The sequence below is a fragment of the Ixodes scapularis genome, unplaced genomic scaffold, assembly GCF_016920785.2.
Source record: "Ixodes scapularis isolate PalLabHiFi unplaced genomic scaffold, ASM1692078v2 PGA_scaffold3__209_contigs__length_174095766, whole genome shotgun sequence".
NCBI lineage: Eukaryota > Metazoa > Arthropoda > Arachnida > Ixodida > Ixodidae > Ixodes > Ixodes scapularis.
The window spans coordinates 163,148,933-163,176,642 of record NW_024609868.1 but is presented as its reverse complement, the minus strand read 5'-3'; the positions used below and the strand labels follow the sequence as shown (position 1 = coordinate 163,176,642).

Below are 27,710 nucleotides of genomic sequence, written 5' to 3'. Positions count from 1 at the left end.
GGTATTTTAGATAAAACAGAAGGGCATTGAGCAGTGCAAACTACGATTATTGTCAGGTAAGAAGTATTCAGTTGCAGTAATTGTTTTGCTTTACATACAAAAAGGCTGGAGTATGCTTAAATGCTGGGCTAGCAACCGATCGCTACCAGGGGCCCTATGCTACACGACGGGACCAAGCGGAATCAAGGGACCGGGAGCCATCCAGCGACCTGGATGCAAAGATGGGTTCAGCTTTCACGGGATTGGTGCCACCTGGATCTTGTCCCAAAGGGCCAGCAGCAGCTGGATAGCCTCGCATTGCGATGCGGGGATGGGGATGCCGAGCGAGCTCGGGGCATGCCGCCCACTCAGTGTGAGGGCCAGGTGCTCCCACTGACTGGCTAGGTGCATGTTGATGAGTTCCTGGAAGGTGTTGTTTACACTTAGCAGCCGGAGCTTGGCGTTCGACGCGTACGGCGGCACCCCCAGTGCCAGCTAGTACCCCTTGCAAATAATCACGTCCATCTTGCCCTTACCTCTCGACAGCAGGCCAGGTTGAGATACGGATTTGCGCAGGCGATGTGGCTCACGACGAGTGGTTGGGTCAGCCGGATCAGGTCCGACTCCTAGAGCCCGTGTCTGTGACTCGGTATCCTTCTTCTCACCATGCGCATGACTTGCGTGGTTGTCTTGACGAGTCGGTCGACCGTGTACTTGGCTCCGCCGTCCCGCTGGAGGTGAAGGCCCCAGTATCCGAACCCGCTTCACCACCGGCACGGGGGTACCATCCTTTAACGTGAGGCGGATGTCCGCCTTCTTCTTCTTCGGGAATTGGCTTGCCCGCGCGGAGGAGCAACAGCTGAGACTTATCGGGGGCGCGCTGGAGGTTGCCGGCCTCGAGGTAGTTCTGCACCGTCTCAATGACTTCTTCGAGGAAGTCTTGCCTCCCGCTGTCCGATCCCGACGTAGCCCAAATCGTCAGGTCGTCCACATAGAGTGGCATAGAGTGTATGCTTCATCCGGGGAATCCGTTCCAGTAGAGGAGGCGGCTTGCACATTGCCAGGTAACAAGGTGGGTGACAGGACCGAGCCTTGCCGGTTGCCCTTGCTCGGTATCGGGATGGTGCTTGTGCGGATGGACTCGATTCCGATGGTGGCCATCCAGTTGCTCAGGAAGTCCCGCACATAATCATACATCCGGGGCCCGCACCCAGTTGAGGCCAAGTTCTCGAACACCAGCGTGTGACTGACGTTGTCAAAGGCGCCCTTTATATCCAGGGCCAGGACCGCCCGCGTTGTCGTACAGGAGATTCTTTCAAGGATATCCTTGATCTGAAGCAGGACATCCTGCGTGGAGGTGTGACCAGAACCCGAAAATGGTGTTCATGGTGGCATTGAGTTCAATACAGGATGGTCCCCTCAAATATCGCTGTAAACAGCTCATCAGGGCATGGGCATTTAAAAAACTGAAATGGAGTGTTCAGGTCTGTGACGCTCGGCGGTATACCTGATAACCTCTATTTCTTTTGAATCCTTTTCAAGGGAGTATATTTTCCACTTCGGGGGACTTTTCTTGTTTCTGGCACTTACTACTGCAGGAACTGTTTCACCCTCACTTTCTTCTTTGCTTTCACAGCACTCATTTGATGTTAATGTGGAAGGGAATTGGCCGGATTCCACTCTTCGTTCCTACGTAAAATGTGCTGGCGTCCAATACCTGCCACAAAAAGGGTACTTAAGATTCCAAAAATGACTAAGAGTGTGTAAACATATGATGCCAGCATTTCTTTTTTTTATTTCCAATGAGCAACATTATATTATGCCAAAACTCTCCCTAAATGCACACTGCATTTCACAGCGCGCTAAACTCTGCCGGAAAAATCGGCGCCTGCACGCAAAGGGGCGTCGTTTCCTCAGCAGTGTATTTTACCTTGTGAAATTTTAAGGCGCTCCTTTCTTTTGCAGCTAGAACATCCTTAAAAATACTAAAAATGCGTTCGCCACGGACGACCGAGTCTTCCGCTGGCAAACGCTGTCGTTTGCGTACGATACGCCTTGAAATTTTCACCCCATGGCCGATCAGGCGCCGATTTTTCCGGTTGCTTTCCCATACCTTGAGCCACCCAGAAACACCGCGCGCCCCCGTAAATAAAAAAAAAATAAAAAAAAAAAAGAATGGAACGGCATTGAGTGTTTTGTTTACTTACCGACTTTGTGCGTGGACGGCGCCACGTTGCGCTGCCTGATGCACCCGCGTTTTGGAACTAATTCAGTTGACAGTTCCCTCCGAAGATGAAGCCACTGAAGCCACGGCGGTAATCGTACTGGTAGGCTGTTCCCTTTCGAACGGGCGGAAGAAGACTACGAAGAATTCGGCAGCGAACGGGCGGAAACTCGATTACGTACAGCTTCAGTAGTCGACGCTTTGTTTTCTCGATTGCGTTCGCGGCGTTCACCGTGGACTCGCGCACTCGGCCGTAGCCGAACCAGCCGAACGGCCGAACCAGCTGGACGGCTGCCGGCGCCCGTACCGACAGCGTCGCCATAGCAACCACGCCGCGAGTGTGGTTGCCAGACAGAATTCACACGATTTTTTTTTCTCGTCACTCACGTTGAGTTACTAGAAGTTAGGCGCGTATCATTATAATACATTATGCTGTAAGAAGTTATTAAGGGATATGTGTACCTACCTAGGACAAATGCAGAAAAAATATTATTGAAAAATAAAATTGGCGTAATCTTTTCATATCTTGATTAAGACTAGCGTGGTGACTGGGCTAACCGATGCGCGAAATAGGAGGGCATATATACCGCTCGGGGCAGTTGTCGGTTTGTATAAGTAGGTTGTATGTACTATTTGTTGTGTGTTGTGCTATTGATCAGTGCTTGTATGCGCGTGTGTATGTACAGTGTTGTGTGTATGTCGATGTCGTGAGTGAATGTAACGGCGCGGTGGGCAGTAAAAAAACTGCTGTTTTCTTTTTTCAAATGTTTTTCACTTTTTGTTTTCGTCGCTAGATGGGGGTTGTCGCCGCCCAATTTGAAAAGTGTGGCGGTTGGTGATCTATAACTATTAGAGGGCTCTATGCCATTAGTCCATCCGTCGTGTTGATCGCTCCGAGTTGTTCGGTTCCCCTGGCAGCTGTGTCGCCGTGTTATGCTGCCTGATTGCAACAAAAGGAGGTTAGGCGGCTTCCCCAGCGCGTGTTCTAGGTGCTGAATGCCGCTGTTCACGCACAAAGGTTCATGAGTGGATAACGCACGTAACAGAGGTGAGCACAGGCAATAGTTAATCGAGAGCCGCACGGAGCGCGAGTGCGATACCTCCTAGCCGCTGTCGACAGAGGGTGTCGGAGCGATTCGTTGTCAACTTGTCCACGGCAAGTGGGCGTTTTGTTCAATAAAGCCAGCCTGTCAGTGTTTTGTAAAGCTATCCCTTCTTTATAAGCGCTTCTGATGCGATGAAAATGCGACCGGCATTGAGCAGGCCGAGCGAGACTTCGGCGACAGTCTCGGCTGTTCAGTCTCCAGCGGTTTCGGCCTTACTCGTATTATTTGCGGTGTTGGCGCTCGGACATAGAGATGTTTGGAAAGTTTTTTGCGCCTACAGATGACACCAAACGAGCGTGCGAGCCGTATGCTTTTGCTCCGGCGAGAAGCCGCGTACGGCTCGCCAGGCTCGTATCGCCTGTCGCATACTTGCCGCCATATTGTTTTTAGGGTGTTAGCAGTTAACACGATTTTCACCACCTCCGGCGGCTAACACCCTTACACGAATAAAGGCTTTAGCCAGAGGACGAGCCATTTACACGAATAAGGGTGTAAAAATTTTAAGTGTGCATATATAATATCATATCATACACCAGCATATCGCCGCAGGTTTGAAACGTAGTGAGTGAAAATCAAGGGAATCCGTTTTGAGTCCAATACTAGCCTGCTGAAACCCGAGCGTTGTGCGTTGAGCTCGCACGTGGTACGACACGACCTGTTTTGGGCCTCCATAGTTGCCCGATATTGGCGATCCCTGTGCCCATGTAGGGCAACTGGTCGCCGCTATGTTTCTAATCGTGCGAGAAAGGCCGTGCAGTTTCAAGCTTGCCAAAGCTATGTTCAGGTGTACGCTGCGCGTGCTTGCACGCATGGGGCACCTGTCAGGGCGTTATGCTTGCGATTGTCTATAGGTCGCTGGAGTCGCGAATAGCGCTACATTTGGGCGCAGACGGAGCGCTCGACGATGCGTTCTTTAGAGTTGTGAGATGAACAAGGTTCCCCTTCCTCCCCTACACCTTAATCCTATCCCGGTGATGCCACGTCTCTGTCCAGTTCCGCCCTCCTTCGGCCCTGGAGCCTCCCCGTACCATCCGTCGTCGTCTGGGCCGTCAGGTCCTGTGGGCCCGGGCCCCCATCCGGCCATCGGCCACGGAGGGCCGCCCCTTCCGCCCGTGCCCCCGGGCCCCGAAAATGGCGGAGACCAGTGTGACCGGGTCTTGGCAGAGCCCTACTTTGAGCTGAGGAGCACCGCCCTGGGCTCTGGAAGCGTCGACTGCAGGTACTGCTTCCTGCTCTCCTCGCCCCATAAGAGAGCAAGCGCCACTCAAGCAGTGGAAAATTGGAATAATTTGTCGTTAGCCGGAAGCTTCGTGAGGAGATGCGCCAACCCTCCTGCCTCTTGCACGTCTCATGCGTTTAGCCATTCTTTAATAAGACGCTCGTCACTCTAAAGGGAAACTGAAGCGGTTCTGTATTTGAGAAAGAACACTTCAATGGCCTTCATTCTACCTCCAGGATCAGGAATATCAAGATTATTTTTTTAACTTGGTGCTCGGAGGCTTCAGAAATTAATTTTTAAAGTACCACCGAAGCCCCTCCTTCCCGGGGCGTGACGTCACATTAGGAGTTTTCGGAATCTCCGCTCTCGCGCATCTTCAGCGCCTGTCAAAGCTATGCGCGCGCACTCTTGCTATTTTCAAAAAGGTCAGAAACAGTCGTCACGACTTCCGTCAGTGCGGAAAAATATACCTTGCAAGCTTGCCTTTGCACGCGCTGCCCACACGAGCGACACGCGCTTGGCGGCCCAAAGATCCTAGTATGACGTCACGACTGGTTGGAGGTTTTTCGCGTTTTCTTGCTTTCAGTTGCATCTTTAGGGAAAGGGAATGTGCAGATTCACGGTATAAAAATACGCCAAAATTCACCTCTAACTCGTTTTTTTCGAGAAGTGTTTCAGCATCCCTTTAATGACTACAGACCTGCTGGGGACCATTTTGGAACCCCAATAAAATCGGGGCGAGGCCAGTCGTAGTGCCAAAAGACGAGCCAACGGTCCGTGCTCGCTTCCGTCACTTCAATTCCTCCTTTTCGTCCGAGAAAGAGGGCGACCTTGCTCCTTTCTTCGAGCGAGTAGCTCAGGGCCGGATTAAGGAACGGGCTAAGGGGGCTGCAGCCCTGGGCCCCAGGCTGTCAGGGGGCCCCATGCTGGCCCCTGAAAATTTAAAAATGTTAGTCTTTTTTTTTAAATTTTATTTAAGATAGTTTAGGCAGAAAGCAGAAGAAATACTCCGAAGGGCCTCTGGCGTAATGGCCTTCTCGTTCTCTTTTCATCAACAAGGAAACAAGGGTGCCACAAAATTCCCGTCTCTAGATCAGCTGGCGTTTGTGAGCTCGCTGTACAGGAGCGTGCCAGAACAACAAAATTTAACACGGCCTCCCGTGCCCCTTGTTAGATTTTTTTTAAATCGGAGATTGATGGGAGGATGGTATGGAGCTTTCTTTTGTGCTGGGACCCCCTTAGCGTGTTTTACGGACAATTGTGGGCAGGAAGTTAAGCAAGCGTTAAGCAAGCAACGCAGATGGTTCACATGTTGTTTTAAACCTTTTCGCGAAACTCCATATGGAGTTTATTCCAGAACGATAAGTTAGAAACAAGCGAAAAGCTGCCCGTAAATCTTCCGGACACCGTCTCTATAGCCACCAACAAAGAGGCGTTTCAAGGAGCCGGCGCCCCTCAACAGTTTTTGATGGGTACTGCATGCAAGGAAGTGCTCTAGAGTCGATATCTGGTCTGCCAGTGCTACTGAACGCTCTTCCTTCCAGCGTCTGATATGAATACTGCAATGGTTTCCCCAACCTCTGAGGTATAGCCTCTTATTTTTAACCTTGAGTCACAGAACAAAATGGCCGCCGAGGTCTAAATTACCGCATTTAAAAAGAACAAGATGAGTACTAAATCTGATGCGATGCATTTCCCCCATTCAGAAAGACAGCGTGTAGATACGAAAGGAAAACATCTTCTCGATTCTCATCATAAATTCTTTAAATGCAAATGTGCAAGAACGACAGCGGTCGATGTCTTAGAATCGCTCCCATGCTTTAAATGTGGAAGTTTGTGTTTGTTTGCGAAACGGGGGTTCAGTTATTAGAAGGGCGTTTACAAAGTACTGTAAAACCCTTAATGTTCGCGAGCCCTCAATTTTCGCGAATCTCACGAATTGAAAAATTCGCGAAAGTTAAGGGCGCGCGAAAATTTCGGTCCTTAAGATTTTCATTGCAGGCTTCTGGAATTCGCGAAATTTAGTGGTCGCGATTATGTCATCTGTGACCGATTCGCGAAAATTAGGGGCCGCGAAAATAAAGAGTTTTACAGTAGTTTGATCCCGATAAAGACTGCTCCAACCAACGAAATTTCTTTCTTGCCTACGTCACTTCCTTCACTGTTCATGCCAGTAATTAATTAACAAAAGGCTAGTGAGAAGTTAAAACACCTCCAATAATTTGGAACAATTACAAGAATGAGGGCTCTAGATTTTTGTGGCAGTTGTCAATTTGCGAGGCATGCCATTTAGGGGAAGCGAAATTAGAATGGGAATTTTGCAGGTACCTTTTCTGTTGCTGCATAACTCAATTCTTGTGTGATTAATGATTTTACTCGACATGTTAGCAGAAGGGTCACCTGTGCTACAAGTCGACCTATTGTCCAATTCGTATAAACTGGCCCGGGCATGTACTCTGTGAATCTTGCTGCAATTCTAGTAAAACAAATTCATGAACGGAGTCAACATTTAAACGGAAGCAATTTAGTGTTGTTGTTGTTGTTGTTTTTGTGGCTAAGTTGCTGGATGTGAACGACAAATCCTAATATTTTTCGCAATGTTTATTTGACCTCACTTTTGTACCTCAAAATTACTGTGTTGTAAATTGCTACAGGGGTTGATTCTTTGTGAAGTAGCTTCTCAACAATCGCATCCGCTCAATGCCAGCAAGAAAAACTGTAATTACATTGAATCTACGGATCTAAACAAGGCTCGGCACTAAACAAGGCTCGGCATAGGATGAAACATATCTTGATTTAACAAGTTCGAAAATATACATATTCCCGTCATCATCGTTACCTCCCCCACCACCATTATCATAGGTAGAGGTCTCATAACAGCCTCAGCCCAGGGCCCCCAAATGCCTTAATCCGGCACTGGAGTAGCTCACAGTCCCGCTCCTGTGAGCAGAGGAGAAAAGAAGAAAGGGAATGGAGAAAGAAACCGGGAACTGGTTTTCTTCGCGGGAGAAGAAAATTCTGCAGGTCAGCCCTTAAAGGAAGTTAGAGCAAAACAATTGCTGCCACTGGTAAATTCCCCCAAATTATTTCACTATACTCATTCCCACAGAGAGATCAGCGAGAAACGAGGATAGACTACCGGCACATTGTCTCTCTGCCTAGGAAGTAATCAGGGGCCCGAAAACGATGCACGGTTAAAAATCCTCAGCCATATGTAACCATCTGGTATCCACCATGGCCTCTGAGATTCTCGGCGCGCAAAGCCCTCTTCCGGCAGAAGGAACTCATAGCGCAGCTTCTTCATAGCTCCGCAAGACGATACTGATACCGAGCCGTTCATTATGCTAATTTCAGCACCATGGAGGACGATGACGACGATGACAGGAACAGGAGAGCTGGCTGGGCTGGTTTGTTGAACGACATATTACAAACCAACGCAAAAAAGTCGGGACACAAAGTATATCCCGTGTCCTTCTTCGACTTTCTGTCCCGTCTTTTTTGCATTGTTTTATAATATGACGACGACAGAACCTATACCGGGTAACCGCGGCGCTACGTTTCGAGTCCTGGACATAAATTCCTCGGGGGTGGCAGAGAGAGTGTCGAACGGCAATTTTTATCGGTTCCGTTCCGGTTAAGGTTTACAGTTTTGGTTCAGTTCCGGGGAGTAAAAATAACGCGTCAAACCGGCTTCAACCGGTTCGAACCGCCATTTTGAGAATCGGAATTTACTTTCTACGCTGTTTTGGCAATACTTACTATTTATTTCCAACGTGAAACAAGCAACTATATACTAATTTATCATTCGTACACTTCACATTTATTTTCAGGTAACAAAATAAGAAATTGTTGTATTTAAGTTTGACGCCACACTAAAATTAAATCCAGGTTACTCTACAAATGGATATTGGGTTTATACAACCCAACATCCATTTGTTTGCCCAAGTCAGTTATATTTTGCCTGAATCAAAAAGTTATCAAGAAGTGTGGTAGGATGCTTAAAATACCTGTGATTGGTAAAACGTCGCGCCGCAGAATGAATAGTTGAATCGTAGTTGTGCTCTTGAACTAACGAATAAATTACAGTGCATAAAATTATAAAATGGAAATCTCGTCTCCACATATATCTGAAAAATAATTGACGAAATACGTTTCGCAGTATATATGATGACACAACTGAGCTAAAAGCAACAATATTTTCAAAGTATCACAAACGTTTTAGGACAAGCTACTTCGCTCTACCTATATAGAAACACTGAGCGGCAATCACAACGCTTTTTTCTTTAACCATCATTGTTTACACTGTGCAGTGCCATGCAGGTGAATAATCATGCAGAAATGAGTGATCAAAATTATTCACTCTAATTTATATGCACCTTCAAACTAAGATCGAATGTGACCTAAACTTGCGCGTACCCAAGTACAAATTTTCTTATATCCGATAAACTGGCATAGCCTGGCGGTTGATATTTGTTGTACCAAGATGCCGGTGAATTCAATTTGAAAATAAGCGGCACCCTTGCGAATTTATAATTTTTTGTTGAACAGAACATAGTATTTTTGACATGGCGACTACTTAATTGGTTACTTTCTTACAGTCTGCGTGCGTAATCGTCATAGTTCCACTACGCGCCCCTCTGTACTTAGTTTCCGTCTAGCCCACAGACACATACTATTGCTATTCATAACATAAAAGAGGCAATACAGTATAACCTTTATAATTTCTAGTAGTTATATATATGTCTCAGGAACAGATAGTTATCAATATCAGCTTCAGAATAATTTTTTTTTTAATGCTCCTTATGCATAAAAACGCCGGAAAAGTTTTACCAGGTCATATTTCAGATAATTTGGGGAGCATTTACTTATAATGTATATCTTTAAGGTGATCGGCATTTTATTAATGTTCGCAGATTGGAGCGAAGGTTCGCGCTGCAGAGTCCAGGGATCCTGGGTTCAAACCCCATCCCTGCACGTTTCGATCTGAATGAGCATCGTATACCGGCGTGCTGTCGTGTATCGCTACTGCGTTGTGCACATTAGAAGGTTAAAACAGCGCAAAAGACAACGGGCAGGGTAAAGAAGAATACAGACAGAGCGCTTTAACCTTTTAAGTGTGTCACACCAACTCGCCCAGGCTTCAACCTTTGCACATTAAAGACCCCAGGCTAGCGGTTGTACTGCACTGGCTAAATTTCTCATCTACAGCAAGTGACTCCTCGTAACTTTGAAATGGCTGACCAACTACACGCTTTCTAAATATCCACACAACCCCCATTAATTATGTTCTTCGATCTTCACTCAGCATTTAAATATATTTTATTATTATCAATAAAATTGACTGTATGAAGTACACACAACCGCTTGAGACCGACATGGCAGGACTATAATCTAAAAGACGCCAGCTGTTGAGCCGTTTTGCGCAAATTTACTTTTTTATTCGTTGTTTGGCAGTGCGAAACACCGGTTCGAGGGGTAGGCCGAAAAAGGACTTTGTGCTCACATGATGTGTTTAAAGGCAAGTACACGAAACGTGCAGAAAGAGTGAAATATTAAATGGTATTCTTAAGAAAAACAAAAGCATAAAAAAACAATACGATACACGATGACTTACCGCAAAAACAAATATACACAGAGATGTAATGATAGTTCTCATTACAGAAACCTAGAGCAAATGACAGACAAAGCTTCTTAGTCCTAACATAAATCCCCATTTGGGCTTGCATAAACTTAAATAATCTCAAAATACCGCCTCGGGATGCTAATGTCATGTTTGGTTTTACGGGCACTTGTTTAGGGCCGATATCATCACGAGGCTTTTCTCGGATATCATCGCGAGACTGTTTCATATACTGCACAACTTTTCAATTTGGGCATTCACTTTGGTTGTGTTCTGAACATCATATTTCACCATAAAACTGAACTGTTTAACATGGTTTGCATGCGACGTCATTGCACTGTATGCTAGTGGTCATTGCGATTTCTGCTTGTTGAAACAATCAAATCCGGTTTATGTCACATTTGGTTCAACATGATCCATTAGCCGAATGTTTCGTGATGCTTATTTTCATTAACCCGAGCACCCGACTCAGTCTCATGACAGTCGAGTACGTCACGGTGTCACTTGCCTCGCGGCGCGAAGTCCTGATGTAAAGTGACGTCATGGTGCCAACGACGCTAATTAATCTAAACAGGTCCTCAATTGAAATCTGCTTGACGCAACAAGTCACCCGACGACGTCACGTGACGTCACGGGGCCATTTGGAGCGATTTACTTAACTGAACGTCTTCAGACAATCACGTCATGTGACCACATGATACATAATTAATCATAGAGCTAACACAAAAGCGCCACGAAAAGCCACAATTTCACATGCATTGCAATTCTTTCTATCAGTATATGATCAATACACTAAAACAAAAAGCTTTGCCAATCTTTCATTCTCAAATATTTCTCTCGTGATATTGCCACAAATGACAGATGATAAGGCCACTTATTAACCGAAACTAAACGTCGCATTGGGCGAATTAGTGCCGAAAACAAAAATACAAAGAGGTAGCGTTGATGGCATCGAAGTAGCACGATCGAGCGCAAGAGCGATGCTTACTCCGGACCAACACGCAGAGCATCTCTTCTACCAGCGTGGGTTTCTGGAACATTCGACGTAGAACGTTGAGCGCGTAGAACATTCGTAACTCGTTCATACGACAAGAATTCTCGAACTTACGAGAACGTCAAGTCGAAATAATGAATAAAAAAGGAATCTGCTCCCTAGAATCGAACCTGGAGGATTCACGAGATAGCTAAGCACGGTAGCCATTCGACAACGTACGCACCGGAACGGCGACGCAGGTGGCATTACTCCCTTTGAAAAGCGAATCGCCTCGATGCAATGTGCCAAAAAACAAAACAGCAAAACAAACAAAAAGAATGGATAACTATGGAGGCTTGTAAAACACTATCCTATCGAGTTCAGTACCGAAACACAGTTCACAGTCCTATCGAGCGTAGTACCGCTTGAGGCGCACAACGTGGGCGACCAACGGTCATGGAGGGCGATGTGATAAAGTTCGTGTTGCGTCAGGCATCACTTCGTAGTTCAGATCCCCGAGTCAGCCAAGCTCCTTGTAAGGTCCTAAGTACCGTTTTAGCAGCTTCTAGCTGAGACCGCGGCGACAAATAGGTGTCCACACACACACCCTGTCTCCGGGCTGAAAAAGGGCGCGATGACGAAATTTGTAGCGGCCAGCGTCGACACGTTGCTGGTCTTGAATACGGAGTCAAGCGAGCTGGCGGTCTTCTTCGGCCCGTTGCGCAACCACCTGGGCGGCGTCGCTCCCATCTTCAGCTGGCTTGTGGGGCAGCATTGCGTCCAGCATCGTCGTTACGTCCCGACCATGTACCACCTGGAAAGGGGCAACTCGAGTGGTATCTTGAACCGCAGTGTTGTAGGTGAACGTGACGTAGTGGAACACCTCGTTCCACGTCTTTTGCTGTACGTCGACATACATGGAGATCATGTCGGCGATTGTCTTGCTCAGCCACTCCGTCAGCTCGTTCTTTTACGCGCGGTACGCCGTGAAGCTACGATGTCTGCTGTGGCTCAGATGAAGAATTTCTAGCGGCAGCTGCGCCATGAACGATGACCCCCAACCTGCAATGAGTACTTGAGGAGCGCCATGTCGTAGGAGGACGGATTCGAAGAAGAACTTGGCCACTTCCACAGAAGTCCCTGATGGAAGGGCTTTTGTCTCGGTGTATCGTGTAAGATAATCAGTGGCTACGATTATCCAACGGCTTTCCAGGGTTTACTGCGGGAAAGGAGCAAGTAGATCCATTCCGATCTGCTGGAACGATGCAGTTGGCGGAGGTATTAAATGGGAGACACGTGCCGGCTTCATGGGTGGTTTCTTACGTCGATTTTACTCGCCGCATGATCGAACGTGGAGGTGGACGGTCTTAGGTTCTTGGACTAATAATACCTTTCACGAATACGGCCTAGTGTCCGGCTGTAACTAAGGTACCCGGACGTCGGGTCGTCATGGCAGGCTTGAAAGGTCTTCTCTCGAAGGTCGGTCGGGATTACCAGCGGCCACGGCGAGTTATTGTCCCCGAAGTTCCCTGTGTAGAGTAGACCCTGTCTAATGGCGAAGGTCGGCAGGGCTTGTCAGCGTGAGAAAACGCGTGGCACGGTACTCCCGCGCCCTTCCAGCTGCTCTATTTGTTTGCGCAGCTTAGGATCGTCTCGTTGACGTCGTGCCATGTCGTCGGTGTTCCCTACGCCTAGAAAGCACTCATCGTCATCGTTCTCGCTGCTGCCGGAAGGTGCTTCGACAGGCGCACTGGACAGGCAGTCGGCGTCGCTGCGCTTGTGGCCTGACTTGTAGAACGCAGTCACGTTGAACTCTCGTAATCGGAGACTCCATCGAGCGAGGCGTCGTGAAGTGTCCTTGAGGTTTGCAAGCTAGCAGAGTCGAAACTTCATGATGGCCTGCAAGACTTTTTTTTTAGTCGTGAAGTAATTTGTCTTCCCTTGGAGAATGTCCAACTTGCGTAGGCAATGGTTCGCTCGGTGCCTTCTTGCACTTTAGCCAGTATCACTCTAACGCCTGCTTTATTAGCGTCCGTGTGAATCGCAATTTCTGCATCCTAATCGAAGTGTCCGAGAACAGGAGGAGTTTGGAGCCTTCACTTCAGTTTGTCTGCTACTGCTCCTAGGCCCATCCGAACTCCTCGGCGTCCTTCGACAGGTTTTTGAGCCGTGCGGAAATTCTTGCGAAGTCCCGAACGAAGCGCCGATAGTAGGCACAGAGTCCAAGAAATTTTTGCACGGCCTTCTTGTCTTTCGGCGCTGGACATGCCGTGACGGCGCGAGTATTCACTGGGTCTGAGCGAATGCCTTCGTTACGAACCACTTGATTTAGGAACTTGAGTTCGTCATAGGCGAACCGACACTCGACGGCTTGAGGGTAAGTCGGGCGTTTTATAAAGCTTGGGGAATAGCTCGGAGTCGTCGCAAGTGCTCGTGAAAGTCGCCTGAAAACACTACGACGTCATCAGGGTAGACGAGGCAGCGCTGCCACTTTAGTCCCGCCGGTGCGGTGTCCATGACACGCTCGAAAGTTGCTGGCACCGCGCATAGTTCAAAAGGTATCACATTCAACTCGTACAGTTCATCCGGCGTGACGAAAATTTGTCGTCTCTCGGCCCCCTGGCTTACCGATGCACCTTTCGTGAGGTGTTGCTTTTTTGTCGGAAGATTTTCGCGAGCACCACAGTGCTCCCATTCTGAAGTTCAGCTACTCCTGACGCTTGCTTTTCTTCCGAGGAGAAATTAAAGGTGGCCTTACAAAACAGCTTCGCCGCAGGTAGCTGCATCGGTCACGGCGGGTAAAGCAAAACTTGATCGCGGTGGCAGGTTCACGTCTTCTACGGCAACTCGGACGGCGGCTGACGTTGTTTGGGGGTTCTCTAAAGGCGGTAAACGTGTCCCCAGCCTCAATCTATTTTTTCCAAGGTCGATGACGGTGCTGTATTCACGGCGAAAGTACATGCCGAGAATGACGTCTCTGGCACAGTTTTGTACAACAACGAATTTTACAGGACGCGTATTACCGTGAATTTCGACTCGAGCAGTGATCCTTCCAACAGGCGTGACGAGGTGTCCTCTAGCGGTTCGTATCTGCGGCCAACCCCACGGTGTCGTCACTTTTCGAATGCGGCGAGAGAGCCTCTCAGTCAAGGCTGAGTAGTCTGCTCCGGTGTCCACGAGTGCCGATGCCTCGTGGCCGTCGAAAACAACGTTTAGGTTGTTTGCTGTCGTTGCAGGAGCGTCGTTGTGATGCTTGGCGTTGGGACAGTGGGAGCGCTCCGGTGTTTGTGTAGGCTCTTTATGTCGTCGATTTACGGGAACTTCACCTCCGGGAGTCACCGCGCTTAGTTTGCCTGTCGAGAACTGGAAAACAGGCTATCTCGGAGGGACCGACTAAGAGGCGACACGTGACGGCGCGGGGACGACGAGAGGGATCCTCAGAGATGAGTTTGCCCAGGGGATGGTGGTCCCGCAGGAACTACTTGATACCTTTCGGTCGTTCCTCGCTCCTTGAACGGGGGAGGGGGGGGGGGAGGAGGGGGGGGGGGGGGGAGGCGGCGTTCGGTTCGAACCTTTTGTAATAGATCCTTCAGACAGCACGGTCGGAACAGAACAACGGTTTATTTCCGTATGAGCGTTTATATACACTGCGCATGTTATGATAAGCGAACGCGGCTTGCGTTGGTGATAGGCGCTGATAGCGATAACAACGAATATACAATGTCACTACATGACACTCCTTTCCCCTACGATTAGATGCACAAAACGATGAAGAACGCTTGGTTAATCATTAATGCCATAGCGTACAACAGGATGTCAATTGCGTGTTGATCTTCGTGGTGGAGTCGGAGCTTGCGTTGCCGACTCCGGGCTCGCCTCCGGCCGCTGCGAGGGTCCCGCTGTCGGTGGGAGCGTGACGTGGTAGTCCACCCTTGTACTGGCGTCCCCTTGAGGCGCCGTCCAGGCTCGTCTCAGCTGGTTCCGGTGTCTGTGATGGCGCTCCCCGTTGTCCAGTTGGACCGTGTACGACACCGGGCCTCCCACTTCCACCACGGTAGCTGCTGTCCACCGGGGTCCTGGATTGAAACGCATCAACTACAATTAGAAACACTTCTCCCTTGACTGGCCCCGCGAAGTCTATGTGTAGACGACTCCACGGTTGATCTGGCTTGACCCAGAAATGCACTGGAGCCTTGGGGTCGCTTTGGCGGTTACTTTGACACGGCTAACAGTACCGCACAAATTCTTCAATCTGGCTGTCCATCTTTGGCCACCACATAAGCCCTCTTGCTGAAGCTTTCATGGCACTCATTCCCGGGTGGTTTGCAAACAGCAACTGAAGTACCCTTTCTCTTGCTACTTGCGGTTTCCCACACAGTATACAATCACGATGCAACGACAACTCGGACTTCCTTACCTCGTAAGGCGCGAACGCATTGTCCGGTTGCCTCGACGGCCAGCCACTGAGGATCCAATCCTTAACCATCGATAAGATGCAGTCTTCCTTGGTCATCCTTGCGAGGTCTGCCGCCTGGAGTGGAGCATACTCGACAGCTTCAAGCAGGAGCACGTCCCCCGGTGGCTGTGGCTCGTCTTCGTCTCCCACGATTGGCAGACGACTGAGTGCATCAGCGTTGGAGTGGTCTTCGCCTCACCTGTACTGAATGCGATAGTTATACGCCCCCAACAACAAAATCCAGCGAAGCATCCTGGGCGACAGCACTTCTGGCACCCACTTCTCAGTGTTGAACAACCCCAACAGCGGCTTATGATCCGTTACTACGGTAAAGTCTCTTCCGGCCAGGTACTGGTGAAATCTTTTCACTCCGAAGACGACTGCTAAACATTCTTTGTCAATCTGCGCATATTTGCGTTCACTAGCACCGAGAGTTCATGAGGCGTACGCTCTAGGTTGCTCTTTCCCGTCATCAGCCCTATGCGCCAGCACGGCCCCTACCCCGACAGGCGACGCGTCGCAGCACAAAACCAACGGCCGCTTGGGGTCATAGGGAACAAGTACTGCATCCGAGCTAAGCAACTTCTTCAGCTTTTCGAACGCCCGCTGGTGCTCACTTGTTCATTTCCATTCTTGCTCGTGGTCCAACAGCCGATGAAGGGGTTCCGCCACTTCTGTCTTCCCCTTGAGGAAACTGGCGTAGAAATTGAACAACCCCAAGAAAGCTTGAAGCTGCTTCCTGCTTGTCGGCGGTGGCGCTTGCTGAATGGCGTCGTCTTGCTCTGGCTCGGGTGGATACCTGTGGAATCGATTATATGTCCCAGGAATTCAATGCTTGCTTGACTGAATTCACACTTTTTTTTGTTTACTCTTAGCTGCGCGCTTTGCAGACGCGCCAGCACGGCTGCAAGCCTTTCCGAGTGTTCGTCTGCGTTGCTCCCCGATATCAAGATATCATCAAGATAAGCCTTCACCCCCGGAATGCCCGCCAATAACGTGTCGATGACTCGCTGAAACACCCACGGCGCCACCGAGATTCCAAACGGCAGCCGCCGGACCTTGCATGGCCCTTTAATTGTGTTGACGGTCATTAATTCTGCTGATTCATCGTCTAGGCTGAGCTGTTGATACGCCTGAGTTAAGTCGAGCTTGGTAAAAATTTTACTCGACCCCAACGTCGCTAGCATTTCCGCGGTCGTGGGCAAAGGATATCCGCTGCTTTTAATAGCCTTGTTTACGGTACTACGGTAATCCCCACATAAACGCAAGGTTCCGTTTTTTTTTTTCGTCACTACTACCAGCGGTGTCGCCCAGTTTGAGTACTCAACCGGCTCCCAGACGCCTTGTTGCACCAGGCGATCCACTTCCTTGGCCACGTCGTCTTTGAGGGCCAGCGGGACAGGACGACTCTTGAGAAACACCGGGCGGGCGTCCTCTCGAAGTTCTATGTGAACTGGCGGTCCGTTGAGTCCAGGCAGGTCACTGCCGAAAACCTCAGCAAAACGCGATGTCACGTCCTCCACCTTGATCTGCTGAATTCCACTCAAACGGATGCCCAGCGACTCAAACCAGCTACGTCCGAGTAAACTGCTACCACGCTTCTTTACTACTAACAAAGGTAGCTCTGCTCTACAGCCTTTAAATTTCACTTCCACGTTTGCCCGACCCACCACGGACAATGATTCATTCGACCAGGTTACAAGCTTTGTGCCGGCTTCTTGCAGCGGTATCTGGCCTTGATTCTTCTCTATCAACCGAAACGTCTCTTCACTCACAATCGAGCAAGATGCTCCTGAATCGACTTCCATCGGAACTTTCTGCACTTGAATGTGCACTTCTACCATAAACTTTTCAGGCTGTTCACTCACTTCGCATACAGAAAACAATGCGCTCATTTCATAGACGCCCTTGTTTTTCCCCTCCCGCTTGCGCGGTTCAGTTGGCTTCTGCGGCGTCTGATTCTCGTCTTTTGAACGACATTCTTTTGCCACGTGTCCAACCTTTTTGCATTTGAAACAAGCAGCCTTTCTAAAACGGCATACATGCGGAGCGTGCTTACCGTTGCAGCAGAAGCAGCTGACGTCGTCCGCCTTGGTGTCCAGTTTCATGCGTGCCGCTTGAACCAGACCCTCGCTTTCTTTGGTTCCGTCTTGAGCTTGCTTGCGTATATCGCGCTGCTGCTTCTCCGTTGCTTCCGCCGTCAGCGTCATGTCGTACGCCACCTCGAACGTAAGGTCACGTTCTGCGAGCAGCCGCTGTTGAACCGCTTCGTTCTTGATGCCGCATACGAACCGGTCCCTCATCATGACGTCCAGTGGAATATGTTTATCACCGAAACCGCAGTCTTCAGCCAGCTTGCGGAGTGCCGTAACATACTCCGATGCCGCCTCACCGTGAGCTGGGTTTCTTCGGTAGAATAAGAATCCTGCATACAGCTCCGAAGGCCTTGGATGCATGTGCTTCCGCACCGCCCCCTTGATGTCGTCGTAGCTCGCCGCCGTCGGTCTTGCTGGCTTGACCAAGGTCACGATCAGCCCGTAAGTGTCCTCGCCGCAACAACTCAGCAGAACCGCTCGTTTTTGCTCGTCCGTGGTTATCTTGTTTGCAGCGCAGAACATCTCTAGCCGTTTGACGTATTCATCCCAGGACGCATTCGTGCCGAGACGATATTCACCGACCCTGCCGACCGACATCTTGCCTTACTCGACCGGGACTCGCCCGTCCGTCGATTCACCTCGTCGCCAATGTAATAGATCCTTCAGACAGCGCGGTTGGAACAGAACAACGGTTTATTTCCGTATGAGCGTTTATATACACTGCGCATGTTATGATAAGCGAACGCGGCTTGCGTTGGTGATAGGCGCTGATAGCGATAACAACGAATATACAATGTCACTACATGACACCTTCGAAGCCCGAGCTGCCGGCACGGGCATCGCCGGTACAGATGGTCGGCTTCCGCGCAGTGGTAACACACAGCGGGCGTTGGTACGCCGTCCTCCATTCGTCCGTCATCCTCCGCAAAGGTTGCTCTGGGCAGACGTACTGTACAGCTGGAGGTTCACGTTGCGGTGGCGCCGTATACGGTCCAGCAAAGGGCGGTGGTCGTCGTGCAGTTGCAGCGTAGCTCAAATGTCGGTGGTTCCGGAGCGGCACTTATGAGAACCTCTGCTGCAGCGCTTGCTGAACTTCTTCCCTGACAATCTCTGCAATTGAGGGCCACGCTGGCCTTGCGGTGGCATGTAGAAGCTCCTTGATATCCTTCCGGACGACGTCCAAGATGGTCTCGCGAATTTCCGGGGTGTTACAGCTCGAAGACGAAAGGGCAGCGACGCCTGGACTTTGCTGGTAGTGTCCGGCGCGTGCTACTGGGGCACGTTCTATATTTATGACCTACGTGACTAACCCGCCGACTGTTGTTGGGGGATTGCGGACGAGACCGCGGAATATCTCGCATTTCACACCCCTTGCCACTTGCTGCAGCCTCTTCTCCCTGTGGTCTGAGGGTCGCCGCGGGCGCTCAGGTGCAAAACATCCTCGACAAAGGTGGAGATGCTCTCATTTAGGCCTTGGGTTCTTGTGCGAAGGAAATCTTGGGCCCTGCCGCGTCGGTGTTGGATGGCAAACGCCTTCTTCAGTTCTTGCTTGCACACCTCCCAAGAAGTCAAAGAAGCCTCGTGGTTCTTCATCTAGTGCCTCGCAGTTCCTTCCAGTTAGAAAGAGATGTTCTGCAAGCAGTGCTCAGCTGACCGCCCGCTCTGGCGGGCCATACGTTCATAGTATTGCAGGCAATCTTTGATGGTCGTCGTGGGCCTCACCATGGAAAGGCGTTGGAGACCCTGGTGCGACGGGTAGGTATACGACGGTGGCGGCGGTCGGGGTTGGCGACGACTGATTGTCCATCGTGGGCCTCATTGCCCTCTTGTAGTTGGGGGGCGTAAATCCGAATTCGGTAGGTAGGCCTTGGGTGCGGTGGCTTTCTCGGGTCTCGGTAGTCCCTGGGGATGGTCCCCTTAAGCCGGGAATCGGGCTCGCGCTGCGACGCCTTGGAGGGGTACGCTTCATAGGCTGCGTTACCCAGCACCTCCACCGAAATATCCCGATTGACAGATGATGAGGCTACGAATGAGCAGAAACTAAACGCTGAATTTGGCGAACCTGTGAATAAAATAAAAATACAAAGATATATCGTCGCAGGTGCCGAAGGTCGGCAGAGTAGCACGATCGAGTGCAAGAGCGTGACTAACTCCGGACCGCCACGCGGAGCATCTTTTGCATACCAACGTGGGTTTCTGGAACATTCGGCGTAGCACGTTCGGCGCGTAGAACATTCGTAATTTGATCAGACGACAAGGTTCTCGAAATTACGAGAACATCAAGTTGGAGGAATAATTAAAAGAGGAGTTCGCTCCCTGGAATCGAACCTGGAGCCTCAGCGCGATGACAAAGCACTGCAATCATTAAGCCACGAACGCGCACCCTCGGCTTAGGTGAACCATTTTGAACCGGTTACCGTTATGTTTGTTTTTTCCGGTTCAGTTCAGGTTCAGTTCCAAGATGGTGCGAAGATTTCGGTTCGGTTCAGTTCCAGTTCGGCAAAAATAACTGTTCGGTTCAGGTTTTCGGTTCGGTTCTTTTTCGGTCCGACACCCTGGTTGGAGCAGGCTACTTTGACTGAGCCACCTCCTTCAGTCCGCTGCCTTTAAAGGGAAACTGCGGCCAAAACGGAAAATGAAATAAATTACTGGTATCGCTGTAGTGACACAAAATGCGACCCCAGCCAAAATATTACGTCCGTAAGACGCCGCATTCTCAACTAATGCCGATAACAGAAATGCGACCGGCCGCGAGCCGCTGCTCCTTAGCGGGCGGCCAGCGGGTGGCCGATCGCTAAAGCAACATTGGGCCGTCACGTCCGTATCGTTCTCTTTTTTTGCTTCGGTCCGGGCGTTGCCCGGAGTGCGCTTCTCTGAGCCGCTACCACCGCTACTTCGGCTTGTGATTGGCGTGTTTAGCCGTTGCTTTTATCTGTAGCCCATGTAGCTTCGGTATAGCCTATTGTTTATTTGCTGGTGAGGACTTTAAGACTCGTTTTAGCGAGCAACTCGGTGCCCCCAAGACTGCCCAGCTCTTCCTCGAAAGATGCGGAGTGCAACTTGTAGCGCTGTGGGCTGCTCAAACAACCCGCTGCGCAACACGGAGGTGTTTTTCACAATTGTCCGACGGACCGGAAATTGGAGAAGGTGTGGATGAACGCCGTTCGACGAGTGGACTTTGGACTTCGGCGTTTACGCGCCCGAGGAAAAAAGAACGAAAAAACAGTCGTGTACAGCCCAGCACACGTGTGTTCGGGCGCCGCGGCCCGCGCCTGAGAGCCTCAAAGTTTCGTGTCTGGGACTGACCCGCAGCGCGAAAGCGAGAGGGCCTCCAGTACTCTACGTCACTGGCAGCGCGGCGTAAAGCAACGGCGCTCCATCCACGGAGCCCAGATGACAATTTAGGCCTAGCGACGAGTACGTAAGACCGCACACACGGCGACAGCCGCCGAGTGCGGCACCGAACGAGTTTACTTGTTTTCCAGTTGCTAGCTTTTGGGTATACAAGCGACGAGTACGGCATAGCGCACGCACGGCGGTGGCCGCCGAGTACGGCACCGTACGAGTTCACGGGTTTTGCAGTCGCTAGCTTTTGGGTATATGCACTAACTCTTGCTACGTATGCTCGATAACTACAACGTATACGGAATTAAAACAAAATCAGCTTACTTCTATCTTTAGGCGGCTAGCGCAACAGAGGTAGGTGGCGCTCGGCCTGCGTACTTGTTGAACGAGAACGATCCTGACGTCACGTTCACATAGCGGCTGATTTCCAGTGTTGCCGGGGCCTCGAGCGGCTAGTTTCGGTCTTGTTTGTCGCGCCCCAAACAAAACTTTCAGGTGTCGATAGCTTTAAAACTACGCACAATAACGACAAAAAAAATTACACCTTGCAACTCAGGGGCGCTGACTGCACTAAAAACAGTCATAATCTCAAAATCGAAAGTATGGACCGGAGTTGCCCTTTAACAAATGTCACTGAATCCTGGGAAAGTAGCGGCAAGCTCCTTGTATGGTCGCCAATTTGGTTCATAAAATCAGCACTTATTCGGTGATTTCTCCAATCTTGATATATTCCACGTACCTATTTCTGTACTTTGTATCACAGAAATAAGCGCGTGGAATGTACGACTGGCCTAGTTTATACAATTCCGCTGACATGTGGATCGAGTTGTGTGAGGCAAAATGGCAGTTGCGTTAATGACCGCGCGCGAGAGCACGCTGCGTCAACAAGGACGACACCTTCCGAGCATCTTGCGGTTCACTTCAGTAAGTGCCCTTGCGGGCCGTCATTTCACAACACTGAGATCCTAGCCAAATATAAAAGCAAAGTGTCAAGGGAAATACGCGAGGCTAAGTCGTGGGAGTGTTTGCATTAGCGAAACTTATTTAACCCTTTCCAAGTATGAATATGTGTTTTTGAAACGCGGGCTGGGCAAAGATGAGTGAAGAGTAGTATGCCTGTCGGGTATATATGTGTACATTTCAAATAAACTTTAGTTGAGAGTGCGCACTGTCTTGTCTTTCTGTCTGTCCGCGTATTTTTCGGCACTTTTCCATCGTGGATATGTACCAACTGGCCCGTATAAGTTTCTTGTTACGATGGTTACTAGTTCAGTTGTTGACCACAGAGTTTGTAAAGTTCGGGCTGCGTCACGTTAGGCAATAGAAGCAAGAACATTTTAAACTGGGACTGTTGTTGCTTTCTCTCTCGATCCCTCTGCAGATTTCGTCCTACTTAATGACGAAGCGCACATCGTGGATCAAGCTGGATCGTGATGGCACGAACAGCCACCACAGTCGGAAGCGCAGCCGCGACATTCCCGTCTTTGCGTGTCTATGGGGTGCTGACCGTTGGGTGTGGCATTCCCTACCTCTTTGTGATGCTCCTGGAGCCGGTCGTTTACCCAGTGATCGTGTGGTCGAAGCATTTAGCGCCGGAAGGTATAGGCGTGGAAAGATCTGTTCAGTCTTGCACGTGATGAGCTTGTTAGCATCTTTCTTGGTGCAGCGGGGCGGCCGGAGCCCCTCTCTGTTCACCGACTTGCACAGGTCTCACAGCCTCGATTTGCATGTAAACACTATATCTACGTCAAATCTGTAGGCTATAGTCTTAAGCCGGTGGGCCACGGTGTACACAGCACGAACCGAAACGTTCGTAAAAAGCAAGAAAGAAAAAAGAGCTTTACTCTTGACATCCGTGAAGCAGTCCTAATGATCTCTCCCCCCCCTACACAAAAATGAGGGGAGAAAAATGAGTGGAGAGGGGCCGCAGGTTCTGCCCCCCCCCCCCCCCCCCCTCCGGCTATGTGCCCGTCCTATGCACTACGTGCGGGTTATTTAAAGAAAGTCTCTATTTTGCAGCCCTGCGAACAACGGACTGCAGAATTGTGTAGCGCAAGGTTGCATTATTTTCAGGATTATTGTGAGGCGTCATGGGCCGGACATGTGTCGACTGGAGCTGCTTTTCATTCGGTTCGACGTGGACTGCAACCAGGACCAGTTTCGCGTCCAGGACGTCCAGATCTGCGGCCGCCTGGACCACTACTCGACCAGTGAGTGGCACACCCCAAGAACCGATATCACTATCTCCTGCCCCTACGCGGGTTGGCACTGAAATAAAAAGTTGAGCAGTGGGTGTGGGTCACACTCTACCCACTAAACGAATTCAGAGTAGTACGACACTTGAGGCATAACGATGCCTAAAGTCATTATTCCTATCGAATAAATCCTAAGCTTTTTCCCCAATCACAGGAAACGCTGTTTCGTTCATCTGAAATGTTCAAGCAGTCTGCGGCTGAGCAAAGCTTAATGACTGATCGTTTTGACAGCGTATCTTAATGTCGCATTTTCGAAGCATAACCAGCACCGGTTGCGCCCATCCTGCCCTCGTCTAAAACATTTGGACCTTTGGGAAGGCCCCTTAGAATACAGTATTTTTAGTTGGCTCACAAAATCCTCTGGACGCCGACAAACCCCCAAACATTCAAGTGTAAGAATGTCATCACTGCAAGCACCCAAACCAATTAGTTATTGGGGCCAATAAGTGCACATAGAACAAACATGGCAACAGAGCGAACAGTAGTGGCTTTCTCATGCTGGTAGAGAATCTCTTGAATGGCCTAGTTAGCATGAACATGACATCAGCGTTATTTTGCATTTTGCTCAGACAGTAACTTTACGGGCTCCAATTTCTACCGCTTAGAATAAGAGTGCACTAAATAAGGACTTTCCACCACGCTGAAATTTTTGATGACAACGGGTCAATTTTAGAAGAACCAGAAAAAAATGAAAGATGTTTACAACACCCTGTAACGCCGAATCAGAGTGCAGCTCTTGAGGAGGAGAAGGGAAGGGTACTGGGGGTGGGGAATACCCCTCCTCCCTCCTCCTCACCCTCCCCTCATGCTTCAAGCCTCTCCTCCTCCTCCCTCCTCTCCTCCTCCTCATCCCTCCTGCTCCCTTTTTTCCTTCTCCTCTTTTCCCTCCACCTCCCCCTCCTTCCTTCTACCTCCTCCTCCGCTTCCTTCCCTCTTCCTCCCTCCCCCTCCCCCTCCCCCGCCTTGTCCTCCTCCCCGCGCGCTGCATCATGGGAGATGCCCCATAATGCACCGGCCGGGACCCTCGTGACGTCACACATGACGTCGCGAGAGTCCCGCGCGGAGCATTATGGGACATTTATCATAACGCACCGCGCGGTTACTCCGACGCCGCTCTAGCCGGAAACGACCGCCTATTGGTAGGTTTACACTTGCGGAGCCGCTAGCGAATCCGCCCGGCTTTTGCCGCTGGGGCGAAACGCTGGGCGGAAAACGCGGCGGCGAGCCGCATAGGTCCCGCTGAACGAGGCGTTTTGCTGACCGGAAGTGACATTCCTGCTCAGCGCGACGCGGCCTACGTCAGGAGTACGCGTTCTTCATCGGATGCAACGTCAACGTGTAGCTCAGGCCTACTTTTCGAGCCAAAACCAGAGACACTGGGGAGCGGCAACACCCGGGAGAGAAAGCAGAGGTGGGAAGTCTCGCGCATTCTGGTCATATTTGACGGGATGTTGCCAGAACTGCTGTCGCAGCCGGCGCCGCCGCCGCCACTCGAAGGAAATAGATGTAGCACAACGTTCCGCTCGTCGCCGCCGCCGCCGGGAGCGAATCCGCTCCCGCGGCATCGGATTTCTTCTCAGGTGTAATGGCGCATTCACACTGGAAGCGGATGCGCGTTCGCGAAGCGGTCGCGGATGCGGTTCGCGAGCGACCCCGTTCAGACACACCGAGAGGTGGTTGGCGGTTTCTCGGCGATCACGCGTGATCTTTTGAGACTGTCGTTTGGCAACCCTGTTTTACAATCCAAAATCCACTTTAATTCAAGATTCAAAGCCAAACGTTTGCTATTTTGGCACTCGGGATATTTTTCTCCGGGATGTTCGCGCGCATCACGAGTTCAGGCAGCGAAAAAAGAAGCATGGACCCGCCAAACTCGCCTGTGATTCCCTCGACTTCGCCCACAAGCAAAGCCCAGCTAGGCGCGCCTTGCTGACTCAGAACAGGATGCCCCTGACCTTTTCTTCGAAGTGGACCCTTCCCGCATGAATAGCTGACCTTGTTTTCGGGATAGAGGGCCAGTTTTCCCCCCTCGTTGTTGTTCGCTCTTATCATTTTCGAAGTTGTGGGCGGTGGGGTGGACCGTGGTGCGGGGGAATGTGTTCGGTGCTAGCCGGTCGTGGCTTGGTTGGTGGCGGACACTCCTCTCGTCACTCGCTCGTCGATCGAGTCTACTGTTTGTTTGACATTAAGCTCAAATAAACGCCGTATGGATTACCTCTGCATTGTCTGGCACGTACACTTTATTCCTTGAGTAGGTTCCCTTTATTTATTTTATTAGTAGCAAACGTTACAGGTCGAGCTAGCGCAGGTACCCTGCCCCCTCCGCGGTAGTGCGTTGGCTACGCAATCAAGCTCACGACGTCTCTATCGGCCTTCGTGGTAGTCATGCACGGTGTCGAAAGCTTTCAATAGTTCACGCGACTATCCTAGTGGGTAGAAAAGCTGACATTTCGGTCGATCAGGGGCGGGTTCCGACGTTCTACGGGCAGAGACTAACAAGGCAGCGAGCTTGGGCTTGTGGCACCCGGAATAATAAACAAACTTTTACCCGAACCAAATCACCGGTGCGAAGCTCGTTAAATTTACGAGTCACTTCTTTTCGCGGCGGATTCAAGTGACAGACGTGAATATGAAGTTTCTCCGATGATTTGTCGAAAGCTAAGGCTACAGCGCTAGGACTACAGTGCCTTCGACGCGTCACCAGCGACAGGTGCCATCTTGTTTTGAAAGTCACTGACGTCACATCAGCGTCGCGTTGTGATTGGTTGCCGCTTTGCGGTTCGTGAGAGCGGTTGGGAGAAATCGGTCCCGAAGCGGTTGGCAAAAACGCGCTCCAACCGCTCGATCCTAGCCGCTTTGCGGCTGAGAACGCGCGGATCCGCTTCGCGAACGCGGATCCGATTCCAGTGTGAACGCGCCATAAACGTACCACAAGAGGTGCGCTCTAAAACGCAATTACATCTTCGCGGTAACACTGCCCCGCTGTTTTACAGGAAGCTACGAGTTCGACGGACCAGAGATGTATATCTACTACCACTCCTCATCGGATGGCAAAGCATCTGACTTCCTTATCAAAGGCCGCCAGACAACCTGCACCGGCGCTCTGCCACCGCCACCACCCCCGCCTCACTCGCCGGGACCCCCGCCAGCTCATGGCCACGGACACGAGTATCCTCGGCACCACGGAGGCGTGCCTCAGGGAGGATACCCTCCCCCACCGCCGCCTCCACACTACCCACCGCCGCCGCCACCTGCGCACTCGATACTCGGGCCCCGGCCGTCCCATTATCCTGGGCCGCCGTCGCACTATCCACCCCCATCGCCCCACTACCCACCGCCGTCCCAACTGTATCCACCGCCCTCTCAGCAGTACCCACCACCGGCACCCCACTACCCTCCGCCGCCAGCACATCCGCCCCCTGCCGGGGGCGCCCGCGGCTACCCCGGACAGCACGGCTTGCCCGATCCGCGGATTCCGCCACCGCCAGCGCCGCACCACGGACATCCCCCGGGCCCCTGGCCACAGCAGCCGTCACCGCCGTCTGGAAGACGTGAGTTCCTTTTGTGATTTGTGACGTATCTCTATGTAGGTTTCGGTTTTCTATCTGAGCGCATCTTTGCGCCGGCGGTCCTGGGCCCCGTGGGCGAAGCGCGCAGCTACCTCATCGCCTCCCTCGCAGGAGGGAAGGAATTGTGCCGCACATGTGTTGCGCACCTCGGCCATATGGGTCAGGACTGCTGGCAGGAAGATGCGGAAAAAGAAACCTAGAAACGTGTCCAGATGGAATGTGTTTTCGTAGTGCAATAAATGCAATAAAATGATATGTGTGCCTTCTATACTTCTAAAATATGTTGATTTATTGGTTTCCTGTGATGCTCGTCAAATACCTATAAATTTAATAATTAAAAATTAATTTCTCCAGACTAATTAACAAACTAATTATAACGAACAATATTCGCTTCTCCTAATGGGCCCTTTGGCGGAAACCAATGCGACGATAAACTGTTTTTGTGCGATACATACTTTTCGCAGGCACGATTTGGCCCACAATTTTAGAAATGCCCTGTAATGTCTGTTTGGGGGATGGGGGGGGGGGGGGGGGGGGGGGACTCTTTGTTACATCCAAAATGATTCAGTGTGTTTGCTTCTCCCGGTCCACATCACCAAGTTTACATTAAAAGATGAGGGTTAAGATATTTTGTTTTATTTGAGGGCGGGTACTTAACTAATACCTTATTTCACAACAAAGCGATTGAGGAGGTTGGGGAAAAGCTGAAAAATCTGCTTGCCCAATTCTCCTGCCCAGAAATCGTTCAGTTCAAGATCACGAAAGCATACAGTACAATACCTACATTGCGCAAAAATACTCCGCACAGAAAGAGAAACATTATTATGCAACGCATTTAGACGGAAAAAATATAGTGCACAATGGAACA

At 50.5% G+C, this 27,710-nt stretch overlaps 1 protein-coding gene across 1 annotated transcript; it reads left to right on the top strand.

Annotated features, from left to right (window-relative positions):
• The first annotated feature begins 4,311 nt into the window (after positions 1–4,311).
• On the top strand, positions 4,312–26,841 carry LOC120840451 (pollen-specific leucine-rich repeat extensin-like protein 3). Its single transcript, XM_040211003.1, has 3 exons — positions 4,312–4,528; positions 23,092–23,228; positions 26,267–26,841. Exons 2-3 carry the CDS (start codon positions 23,120–23,122, stop codon positions 26,839–26,841), a joined length of 684 nt encoding a protein of 227 aa, XP_040066937.1. The 5' UTR covers positions 4,312–4,528; positions 23,092–23,119.
• Positions 26,842–27,710: the final 869 nt, after the last annotated feature.